The sequence below is a fragment of the Halyomorpha halys genome, unplaced genomic scaffold, assembly GCF_000696795.3.
Source record: "Halyomorpha halys isolate HHAL.00 unplaced genomic scaffold, Hhal_1.1 Scaffold71.1, whole genome shotgun sequence".
Taxonomy (NCBI): Eukaryota; Metazoa; Arthropoda; class Insecta; order Hemiptera; family Pentatomidae; genus Halyomorpha; species Halyomorpha halys.
This window is the reverse complement of record NW_027107476.1, coordinates 683,479-696,174: the sequence shown is the minus strand read 5'-3', so window position 1 is coordinate 696,174 and position 12,696 is coordinate 683,479. Positions and strand designations below refer to the sequence as shown.

At 27.0% G+C, this 12,696-nt stretch overlaps 1 protein-coding gene across 13 annotated transcripts in view; it reads right to left on the bottom strand.

The window, feature by feature from the left end:
• The window catches only part of Rab3-GEF (Rab3 GDP-GTP exchange factor), a 75,372-nt gene that overhangs the window by 17,848 nt on the left and 44,828 nt on the right, over positions 1 to 12,696 (bottom strand). For 12 of the 13 annotated variants that reach the window (XR_010842975.1, XM_067045801.1, XM_067045802.1 and 9 more), the window contains 6 exons: positions 11,811 to 11,944; positions 11,572 to 11,730; positions 11,158 to 11,352; positions 9,768 to 9,873; positions 9,181 to 9,344; positions 1,056 to 1,199 (listed from right to left, as the gene is read on the bottom strand). Coding sequence is in view for 12 of the 13 variants with exons in the window: in XM_067045801.1 (XP_066901902.1) it covers positions 1,056 to 1,199; positions 9,181 to 9,344; positions 9,768 to 9,873; positions 11,158 to 11,352; positions 11,572 to 11,730; positions 11,811 to 11,944 (902 nt within the window). In the remaining variant the exon portion in view is untranslated. The remainder of the gene's footprint in view (positions 1 to 1,055; positions 1,200 to 9,180; positions 9,345 to 9,767; positions 9,874 to 11,157; positions 11,353 to 11,571; positions 11,731 to 11,810; positions 11,945 to 12,696) is intronic. The other variant, XM_067045807.1, reaches the window with a different exon arrangement.

The window sequence follows — 12,696 nt, the reverse complement described above, 5'->3', positions numbered from 1 at the left end:
TGAATTAATTAATAAATTAATTCCTATCATTCACAAAGATTTTTAACATTTAACAGTAACAAAATAGATCAGATGGAGGAGATATCATGATAGTATAATGAAAATAAGAATAAAAATTCTTAACTTTTAAAAAGTAAAGACATATTTTCCTGGATTTTACTGATTGATAATTATAAATATTTTTGAAAAAAATATAGGTGAACTGAAAAGTTTAGATATCTCCTAAAGTGCAATCTAATTAAAGAACAAAAGGTGAAATTGGGAAAAATTATAAGAAATTAGTTCTTTATAAAATTACATGAAACATTTAATTAAACATTAAGAATATTCAATAGATTTATCACTCAGGGTAGAACAAAATGTTTTATATTAAACGAAAATTTTACTTTATCTAAATTTTCTACTACCCTTCTGAACTTAGACACTTTATTTAAAAGGAATATAAATGAATATTATTTAAAGTAGTCACCAATAAATAAGAAAGAAGATACACTTTTAGCTTTAATTATTTATAATTTTCAAAGTTTTGAGTTGCTAAGAATTTTTACAAATAATTTCAGAGGTAAACTGAAAGTTTTATTTTTAAAACCATTTACCAAAAAGTAACATTGGTAGATTACTTATTAAATTCTACTTGTTTTTCATTTTACCTGTACGTTTAGCAGTCATTAGATTTTCATAAAAGACAAATAGAACATGTTTACAATTAAATATAATTGATTAGAGCTGATATATAATTGAAGTAGGTAAAAAATGTAACTGGTTGGTGCCATATAACAGTAAAACTTATGGAATGGTGTTTAAGAAGAAAATGAAGGAGAATAAGCTCTAAAATTACAAAAAAATATATAATTTACTAGGTATTTAAACATTTTTTTTTTAAATAATAGTAATCAAGATATAATTATTAATTTTTTTAAATTAAATAAAATCTGTTCACAACACTCTGAAAAAAATTTCTGATTCACTGGATTATGATAATAAGAACATCAAGAATAATGAAATATTTATAATTATGCTCATTGCCTAATACAACTTTCTTACATAATACTTACATTGCTTTGATCGACTTCCGAATCAGATACTGTGCTCCTGAAGGAAGTGTTGTTCTTGTGAGAACGGTTGAAGAAGGAAGGATTTGTGATGATGCTACCTGCTTCAGAGCCAGTTTCTGGACTGCTTCTTCTCGGCTCCCCTCCCTATATTTCCATGTACCGATCTTATGTTATCTTTTTTTGTTTCTGTAGTTATAGTTTCTCTATTTTTCAAGCAATTTTGACTATTTTGACTAATAAATGTGAAACTGAACTAGGTGAATGACTATAAATGCAAAACAAAAATTCTAAAAAAAAAAAAAATCATTGAAGAACAGTAAAACCTTGATAAATAGGAATAAAGAAGGAGATATAGACATAGATCAAGGAAAATATATAGATACATATAAAAAATATAAAATTATGCAATCATTATCTTAATCAACATGTTTTATAATTATTTTTCTTCAATTAATAGCAAAATAAGTTAAAATGTTACAGGAAATTTTCAGAATAAATATAAACTTAAGGATGTATGGCTAAATAAATTATAAGTGGTTTAGGGTATGAAAGAGAGGAATAAATAGTTATGTTAAAAATAAATGATAAAACCACAAATGAGCTTTATAAATTCAAGGGATATTTTGGAATATAATTTAAGGCTCGACCTCACAAACTTTTGGCAAAATTTTTTCAATACATAGTGACAAAATTTGTGAGAAATTTACTTCCTTGGATATTAGAAAATGGCTAAATGAAACTATATATTTTTTTGTCAATTTAATTCACAGATGTAGAATTTAAATTGACTGTTTTGGATAAAAAAATTAATTGATTGATTACTCATCATCAACAGATAATCATGAATGCCAAAAATGACTTAAATGGATCAAAGTTTCAGCTGTGCAGTAACTAGACTAAATTTTTCAGAAAAAAAAATGATATAATATTAATATAAAACAATTTTTATTTTAATTGTAGGTCTTAATAGCCGTTGGGAACAGAATGAATCCAATATTGGGTAGGAATCAAGGCTTTACTGTATAACTGAACTTCTAATTTCAGTAGTACTATCAAATAAGTCTAAAAATAAATATAGATATTAGGTGTAGTGATAAATTAGCCATTATCTACAGGATTAATTGTAAAAGCTAAAGCCAGGCTGTTTAGTCTTATAAAAAATGTTTAATAATTCTTTTCTTTTAGCAAATCAGGTCATTATTTAAAATTGAGGTATAATAAAGATGCTTTGAAAAGTTTGCTTTACATCATAAAATATTTATAAACATATATTAATTTTATAACATAAAAAAAAAAAAAAAAAATAGAAAGAAAAATTATTTTTATTTATTAGGTCTTTCTAAATCAAGAACAAAAGAAATAAAAAAAAAAAAAATTAAATATATTTCAATACCATCCAATGACAATGTTTACTTCAAAGGTGATTTCCGTGTAAAAATTTTCAACAATTATTTACTTAAAAATCAAAACATGAGATCACTTTCAGGTTCTGTACTTAAGAAAGTAAAATCAGGCACACATATTTTCAGTGAAATAATTTTTGGGAAGTTACTAATTAATACTCTACTAGGATAACTGCCTCATAGAAAAATGCATTTTATGAACTGCCTTATAATAGTGTAGATTCAACAATATATTTTCTAAACTGTGCATTTCATTTTTAACATTCCATTCATTTATTTCAATTTTTCTTCCTTCTAATATTTTATTAGTTTTTTATTTTTTTCCATTAGTTCTGCAGTTGGTTGAACAGCTCAACCAATCTGTTTCACTTCCTTTATGTGCTATTGTTTTCTAATTTTCATTATTTTCTTTTTAAAGCTCCAATATCTTTTCTTTTAGATCAATAAAAGACTAAGTTTCACAACCTTATTTTAGGGCAGAGGAGCATTCATGCATTTTTTATTTTAATAAATTTAAAAAAAAATTACAGTGTTTGATATCATTATATTATGTTAATAAAAAAATCAAATTTTTATTTATTATCTATCTTATGAATCAAATCTGAATATTATCTTATATAATATTATAATTTCTCATAATATTAGAGGCTCCATAAGGTTTAATTTTCATATAAAAATATGGTTATGTTAGAAAAATATTTATAGCTCAATCGCTGGTTTTAATTTTCCAAATGAGACACTTATCTATTTTTTAAGCTTATTTATTTTTAGTTATTCTTAAACTAAAGGCATTTTTTTTCATAATATCCTCAAGAGTCCTGAGAATGAAAACTGTGTCTAAACAGTCTGCAGTCAGAGTCATAACCTGCAGAAGCTTCCAATTTCAATGCATTTATTTTCCTTTGATTAATAGATGTAATTAATAACATACTATCACAAGCTGTACCAACCTATAAAGGTCATTCATCAAAACCATTTCAATTCAGTAAGACGAAAACTTATTTGGATAATGAGAGATAATAATTAGCATTTATGTTTTTTTTTCTTTCAAATTTTAAGACTAATCTTTAATTTTTAAAGACTAATAATATTGTTTATGCTCTCAATAATTAACTTCTAAAATATTTTAATTGTAAATATGATAGGGATGACAATTTATCAATGCATAAAATCAGATTCCAGTAAAGATTTAAATTTTATAATAATCAGTTGGAATACTGTTGATTCAATTAAGGCATGCTTAACAGATACCAGGAACACTGCAATAAAAAGTTAAAGTAAATAATTGTATAGATATCACTCATTACAAGGGATGGGATTTTCATGTTTTCAAGCACTCTTTTCAATTCCTTTTTCTTGTTCACTTTTATACTTCCAAACAGTCAGATATGATTTCTATTAATCGATAGAGAAAAAAATATTCCTTAAACTTTGATTAACATACATTAAATAAGTTAAATTAATCTATTTAAAAAAAATAATAATAATTTTCAGCTTTCTTTTTCGATACAACCAGTCTTTTACTTGGTATTGGTAACTGGTGGGGGAACTAGACCGACTCATGGGCCTTGTAGTCCTTTTATGCCAACGCTTGGCGGCTACTATGAAGTTATTGCTGTGTACTAAACACCAAGGTGGGAGTGTCAAAATTAATTTTTCCGACTGCTGAGAAATAAATATTAACTGCTCTAGAACCCACGCCCCAATATGCACAGCCATCGCGTCCCTAGTCTGTTAATTAAACTGTATATAACTTAATATTTTTATTATTTACTGCTACTTATATATTTGATTACCAGAACACAGATACTGCCTTTTCTTCTCTAATTCTTATCTCCAAGACATGAATATACACCATATAATTAATGGTACTTTAAAATTAAGTGTGTAAAATTGAATATATAAAGTAGCACTTCTGGAAAGTTATTTTTAAAAAAAAATTTGTTGTAAATCCAAGGCATATACCCGCCTTAAATATGTAGTTTCAGTTTCATACGACCTTTTGTTTTTGAGCTAGGCTGTTCACACACATAAACTATTTTTGAGCATTTCATTATTCAGATTGAAGGGACCTAAAAACATGTATTTCGGTCGAAAACACGAATTCGAAATTTTTAAATTCTATAAATAGATTAAAACATGAAAGTAAAAAACATGTGTCACTTGCATCATGTGCTTAGATTGTACCACAACTAAATTCCTTAATTAAAAAAACCCCATTTTCCTTCTCTCCTCTCCAAAATAAACATCCTTTTATCATGGAAATTTTTATGCACTATTTTAACTAAAAATTGAGGATTTACAGAGCTTCATTGACAGATTTTTTAAAAATTATTATTATTATTTTTTTTAACATATTATTAATTAATACAATTTTTTTTTGTATTTAAGCTTTTTTAGTTGAATTTCCCAATGTTTTAATTTCTTTAAATGAAAAGGTTGGTTATGTACGACCACAATCTCACAAGAGGAGATCATAACACAAAAAAAGGCAATCCTTCCCCGCCCCGCTAAGAACCCTGGACAGTCCTATATCACTTTTGAAAGATTAGCTTAAAACGGGAAGAGGAAACTTTAAAATAGTTAAATCAACCAATATTTAAAAAGCGCCTGAAATTGAAAAATGGCATGTTTTTAAACCATTTCCATTTTTTTATTATATATTCATGTAAAAATTAAAACGTTTTGATTTTTTTGTCACAAATAAATCCCATCCCTTTTCATCACATATAAACATTTATAGTTTGAGGAGAAAATGGTCAAAGTGTGGTCAGCAAATTAACAAAAACTTATTTATATATGCCGATGTTTTGACCTGAATTTCAGGCTTTCATCAGAGATGCTCAGCAGAGTTTCTGACTTAAGTCACACTCTAGTTGGCACAAATTAATAAGTTTTTGTTTATTTGCTGACCGCACCCCCGACCATCTTCTCCTCATATTAATCTACGGTCAAGTAACAACACATCAAAATTAATAGTTATTAATTTTTTTGTTGCATTTCTGAGAACTATACTAATATATGTGTAATTAACAAGATAAAAGATGTGAAATAGTAAGAAAACATTAATTAAAAAAAAAAAGCCAAGCATAAACTATGACAAAATTTCATATGCTTATGAAAAAAATAAAAAAACCTAAGTAAGAAGAATGACATATGCTATATCCAAAAGGAGCAGTAACTTTGTATTTTTCTCATGTTTCAGGTAAACTAAAAAATATTTATTAATGAGAAATGAAATAGAAATACAAATAAGACCTAAATAAATATAACACATCAAAGAGAAAATCATAGCCAAACATCATAAAAATGAATAAGGAAATGAAAGACTAAAGGCACAATAAGTAAATTAACAGAGAGAAAGAGATAGAGAAGATAGAATATAGCTAGTGTCAGAGATTAAAATCCTAAGGCACAAGAGAAATGATCCCTTCTCTTCCTTCCCCCCTTCTGCTATCCTCATATTTGATTATAGACCCAAAATACTGTAGAAAGCCAATGAAATATATTTTTCTGTTGTTCACCATTTTGAATTACAATATGGTGTTATCAAAAAGTGTATATATTACTTCATATAGCTATAAGTGGAAAAAGTGTTTGACCAGTAATAGATGATAGGAAGCTATTATCAGTTCTGGAATGCATAACACGTTGTTGGATATTCTAAGTCTTAATAATAGGAATTGAACAAGGTGACAAGATTCAAGATAGAAGAGGATCTGTGTTCAAGCGTGAGTGTGTGTGTGTGTCTGCGTAGAAAGGCAAAGGCCAGAAGATCATATTTCTTGTCTCAGTATAGTTAAATTGTTTATAGATGATCAATGAATTCATGGCACAATACATAAATAAATTCAGTAACGTATAAATGTATTAACATACATTAAACTAAACATTGATATTCTGTGTTGCACAGTTACATAAGTAACTTTTAATAAAATTGAACAGATAGTTAATTTTGTAAAGAAATTAGAATTTTCTAATTAGTGAACATTGAATAATAAAGTAACCAGAGAATAATAAGAGCTTGAAACAAGAAATAAATGAAAAAATAAGTGTTCATTAAACAAATTATTAGCAATTATACAATTTTTAAGAAAAAAATAATATCTGTATTATCGTCAATGAGTTTTCAATTGAAATTTCAAAAATCTTTTCAAGATATGTTTCTGCCAAGCAAAATAATCCATATTCTAATCCCACTAGAAGACACAGCTTTCTTTCTGAGCATTTTATGAAACATATTTTGGTGTTTATGTGGTCAGCATAAAATAAAATAATCCACAAATAACTTGCTCTAAGTACGTCCTTCCATGCTCCTTCCAACAGAGAGTGACAGCACCACAGCTCATGCGTTTGCTAATAAATTGTATACTTATTATTGTGAATTTCGTTAGAACTAAATTTCTTTCTAAGAAGAAACAATTAAATTTTTTTTTTTAATTTTTAGAAGAAAAATTTATAACTAATTATTTATTTATGAATAAAACTAATAGATGAACAAAGAGGAAAATAGGTATCAGCAGAATCTTAGGATGAACACACAAATTATATTTAAAAAATGATGCCTGTAGAAACATAGAAAATGTGCCAAAAAAACAATAAGTGAGGATTTATATATTATTTATCGAAGATAAATGCGAAAATGAGTAACGAAAAGGAGGAAAAATATTCATTTAGTCTCTAGGTTGGGTTCAGGAATGAAATATATTGAGTTATAGATGTTAAATGTTATAGGGAAAACTATAATCAAAATGAATTACAGTTGTCGACATGCATGAACATGTGTTAATGAAAGTGGATTCAAGATTTAAACCTGTTTATATGCAATGTACAAATACATCATTTCAAAAGTATGATATATTTGAAGTCTACTATGGTTTAAAAACCAAATCATTAATAATTTCTGAAGAAACTGACGATTCAGCAAAAAAGAAAATTGATTCTTTTAAAAATCAACTGTAAATATTTTTATAAGCACTACAAGCAGAAACAGGTCTTTGATAAAAAAAAAAAAAAAATTCTACAAATAAATTTTTTTCAAGATGAATTCAAGATTTATAAATAGTAGTTCAACTACACAATAACAATTTATAAATTTCCCAAAATTATAATTTCAAGGTATTTGAATAAATTAGAAGCTAATACAGTTTCTTAAAAATCATTTGGTGGTGAATAATCGGCCCTTCTTGTCTAGCTTAGTTGGAATATATAAGGGTATCAAACCCAATAAACAAACAAAACATTATGGTATTCTTTGGACTGGCTGACAGAAGTGAAACTTCTAGAAAGAAATAATATATTAAAATTTTATTAATAATGACCATGTGTTCCCTTTTATAGCTTAAGGCAGAATACACTAGTTCCAGAATAATTAAAATAGAACAGCCATTTCTTATGTCAATTATAAAAGGAAAAATGTTATATTATAATGGGAGAATATGAGGACAGGAGCTCACTCAATCAGACCAGCATTGTCAGGATCAGGAGCTCACTCAATCAGACCAGCATTGTCAGGATCGTTAAGTTCCTCTAAGTTCCTAATCTCCTATTGCAAAATAAAAATTTTCCTGCTAGAATTGATCAGCGTAGACCTCCCTCCTCCCAATCACTTTCATTTCATATCGCCACACGAAATCAATTTAATCATGTATTTTTTTTTTTTTCTTGATATGTACAATGTTGGTAAAGAGGTTTCACTTAAACAAAAGCAATAGGTTTTTAGTTGATTATATATATATAAAAAAAAGAAGGCTAATAAGGATATATTTAAAATTTTATCAATAGGTATTGTAAATGATAATCACATTACCTAATAATAGTCAACGAAATGTTTAAATTTTAGCTTTGACATATCAACATTTTAGATTTATATAACAAAAAATGGCATATACCCCATTAAATTTCAGAGATTTTTTTTCAATTAAAAAAATACAATTATCAATGAAAACTGATATAATATAACTACATGATAGTATGTATAGTGTAAGTTTATTAAAAATTAAGATCAAAATAGTCCTTAACTCTCATTTGATAACAAAAATGGACATGGTGTTTATTTGTTGTGACCATTCAAAATCATAACTCATGATAATAAACATGCAAAAATATAAAGTAAGACATGCTTAACTTAAATATAGATCCACATGCTTATTTATATGTTCTATGCATAAATGCTTCTGAAAATGAATAGCTAAACTAACAAATAAAGATCAGAATCAGAGTAGTGGTAGCATATTAGTTTAAAAAGTTTTTAATTATTAATAAAAACAATTAATATACATACATAACAGTTAAACCCCTCTTGTCAGACATATTTGAGACTATATTAATATGCTTAATACCATAAGACTTTTCACAATGACAAAAAAATACCTTGTGACAATATGAGATTAATTGGTTGAATCTACCAGGTAGCCTTCGGTAATATGGTTAAAAATTGTATATCAGGGCAGAACTTTTAGGAAACCATTTACTTTGTTTAATTGTAGAAATTGATAAAATGTTATTATGGTGGAAAACTTAAAAAGTATCAGTTACTATAGGTAAAAAAAAAACTATTTTACGAAAAAAAAATAGGAAACTAAAAGAAAATATTTAATATGAACTCTAAAATTATTTAGAAATGAAGGAGAAAAAAAAATTGCATTTTCAAACGGTACAAGAGGTTCAACTGTATATAGTATGTACACTTTTTTTTTTACAGTATTAATTTTTGTTCTTACCTCCATGTCTACTGAGGACAATTTAGATAGAAGCATTTGCCGTTTTTGATTGAATAAATCTTTGAACATTTCAGTTGCTGTTTGAGAAGGGGCATTATCGCCAGCATCCATCGAGTCCTGAATTAATCGAAATGAAGGAGGTGGATTATACATCTGTTCTCCTCCTATTAAAAAAGTTAAGACATCTTTAATTTTTATTTTATTATTGACAGATTATGAGTTAATTTATTGGGAGTTATTGAAGTAAACCCTTGACCTCAAAATGAAGATAGAACAATGCTTGATATGTTCCATAAATTATAAACAGGAATATTTTCACTTCACTAACTCCTAATGAATAATTAAATCATCTTCCATAACTGAAGACTGAAAAAGCTAATGCAATCAAGTTGATTAACATTTTAGTCATTGATGTTAACAAAGTACTTCAGTAGTTCAGGTTCATGAAAATGTCATTCAATCAAAAAGAATCTACTGGTCCTAGGACATTAATTTGATTTTAAAAAAACAACATAAAAACTGATTATTGCACTTATTTTTTAAGCTTTAATCTAGAATTATTGGTTCATTTTAAAAAACAAATTTACCTGTCTGACTAGATTTTCGAGATGTATCAGCATAGTTAGAAGGCACTGGTGAGCTTGGGCTGGATGGCGAGTGTAAGTTTTCTCTACTTCCATAAGGGCTTGGTGACTAGAAATAAATGAAAAAAATAAGTATTTTAAATTAATAGGCATTCTGAAACTATCATCAAAGTTACTGTGAACAAAAAAAGTGTTATTAAATCTAGAATGAAGAACACATAAAAGATTATTGTGTGGAGATAATTGAAGATGTCAAGAAAAACCAAAAAATAGTTTAAACTATTTATTAATGGCCACCCACAAGTTTCAATCCATACTGGAGGTCTTCATCAGTGCTGTTGTAATTGGTGGAGGTGTATACTAATGAACAAAACAAATAGAAAAAAAAATCCTGTTTCTTAATAAATACTTTTACTGCACCTTCTCTGATGCATTCATAGGTATTGCTTGCTTATTTATATGTTTTCATTTTACAATCTTCTTATAGATAATTTATTAACCATGGTGCAGCAGCTCACCATTTAATATGGCATTTTTGATATAGGTGACTAAATCATTATACCGATAAAAATTTTAAAGAGGAAGGTTATAAGCATTTATTGGAGAGACTAAGGAGGAGTTGTAAGTTCTTGTCAGAAGTAAATTTCTGACCTCAGAGATGAATATTGAGTACTATGTTACCCTTGTATCGTCTCTCTTGGAAAGGGATAATTACAGCATGCTCTAGAATAAAGAACCCCTGGCAAACAATATAAAAAAAAGTTAGGCACCTCAAGACTAGGTAGTTGTAGGAAATTCTCTAAGAAAAATCATAAGAACTAATCATGACCAAAAATTGTCAATATCAAATTTTGTAGAGTTAACAATAGAAAGCATAATTTGATCAATTCCATTTGAGCCATCGAAATCCCTTCAACAAACACATGAATTTTTTTTTTTATTGAAAGTCAAACTGTTGTTTTCAGCTTTGAGTATCAACCTAATCCTATATCGCATAAATTATTTTCTACAATTCCTTTTAAAACTTTTTTCCAACAAAGGCTGTTGATTAACACTAATAACAATATTTGTAATAATAATAACAAAATAAACATTGATAAAATATAAAAAACTAAATGAGGCAAATTCTTTCGATTGAATAAAAAAATATTTAATGTTAATAATAACGAAAACAATTATTTGTATTAGTAAATCATAATGAAAATGAACCGATTCTGATTCAGCAACCTGAAAATAAAAAATTCTCAGATGTCTTAGTAATAAACCAGTATATCCATGGTTCTATGAGATACCTCAAGATCAACAATACACTCGTATATAATTTGTGAAAAACATTAAAACTATTTTAATGGCCTAGTAAATGAAAATTATTAAAGCATTTAAAGAATATTACTTGAGAGAGCATTGCAGACTCCAATCCTGCTGGATCAGATAGATCTTTGGTCCAGTAATGGGTGTGGGCAATTTCTAAAACTTGAAAAGCTGAAGCCATCCCACCAAGCCCATAGTTAGCATAAGTAATTTCTAAGCCAGTCACAATGGCTTGAATCACTTTGAGCATACCTTTCCAAACATTTTTATTTACGCACTGAAAAAGAAATTTAAATTCATTATAGAATATCTTAAAAAATAGTACAATATATACATAGTATTTTTTTAAATTTATGTGCTATTATTATTCATGTTATTAAATGAATGTTTGTTTATACTTTAATTTAATTAATTTTTTTTTTTGCAACAGAATTACAATGAGCATTGAATCTTTGGGTATGCTCAACCTTTTGTTGTTATAATTAGAAATACTCACAACATCGTCAAGATGATCAGCTGGACTGATTTTTTTATCTGAAGTAGTGTTCAGTTTGTTTATTACAAAATTCCGGTAGTTTTCATCCTCCATCAATTTTTTGAGCCTGTTCAATTTTAACCACCCGACTCCTTCACCTTCTAACACTTGACTGACAACCTAAATATAAGAATTTGAAATTTCAATAAAACATTTAACAGGATAATATAATTCATTCATTTATTTAGTAGATTTGAAACCTGTTTAAGAAAAGCTTGATTTTCACTGTTAGTTGATGTTCTTTCTGCACTCGTTTGTCTCTGAAGATCTTCTCTGCTTTGAACACTAGCATGGCGGATGAGGCTCGGTCTATCCATTAGTCCCCTTCGACTCGCTGAAGTTAATGATTAACATATTAAATTTTTTCCAATTATAAAACAAGCTTTCGTACATAATTGATTTTTAATTTTGATTTAGTCAATATCAAGGATTCATTAAAACAGAAAAAAATAATTAATATTAACAGAAATTGGAACTTGTTCAACAGCCATTGTAATTCAAAATGTTTTAGTCAATTCCAAAATATTATTCTTATAATTAAAAGCTAAATTCATTTATCTACATATTTTACAGAACAGACACTACTTTTCTCCATGCTTATAACATAACATAGAAATTTAACATCATACATAAAAATCATTGCATTCTATTTTTGTATTTTAATTAGTTAGAAAAACGTAGTAGATTATTGTAAAATTTCATTCATGAGGAAATGATTGTGAGAATAAAACTATGAAATAAAGAGTTTAATTAGGATTTATACTTATAATCATTATCCTTAAAATACTGATGACTAACTACTCACTATATATGGACAAGAGAGTACATCGAAAATAATGGAGGAAGAAAAATGCCTATATATCTCTTTTTTGGAAAGAAATTTGCCCGATGATGGGGAAAAAAAATAATATCCATCTGTTTCATTTATTGGATTGATAGTTTTTGTAGCTATAGCTATAGATAAATTTAGTTTTATATTTTGTTCCAAATAAAGGACAAGAATTCTTTTAAATATACAAATCTTTTAACAATGTTTTATTTATTGAAAATAGATAAAAGTTGTTTGTTTCATTAAGTGATTCAGTA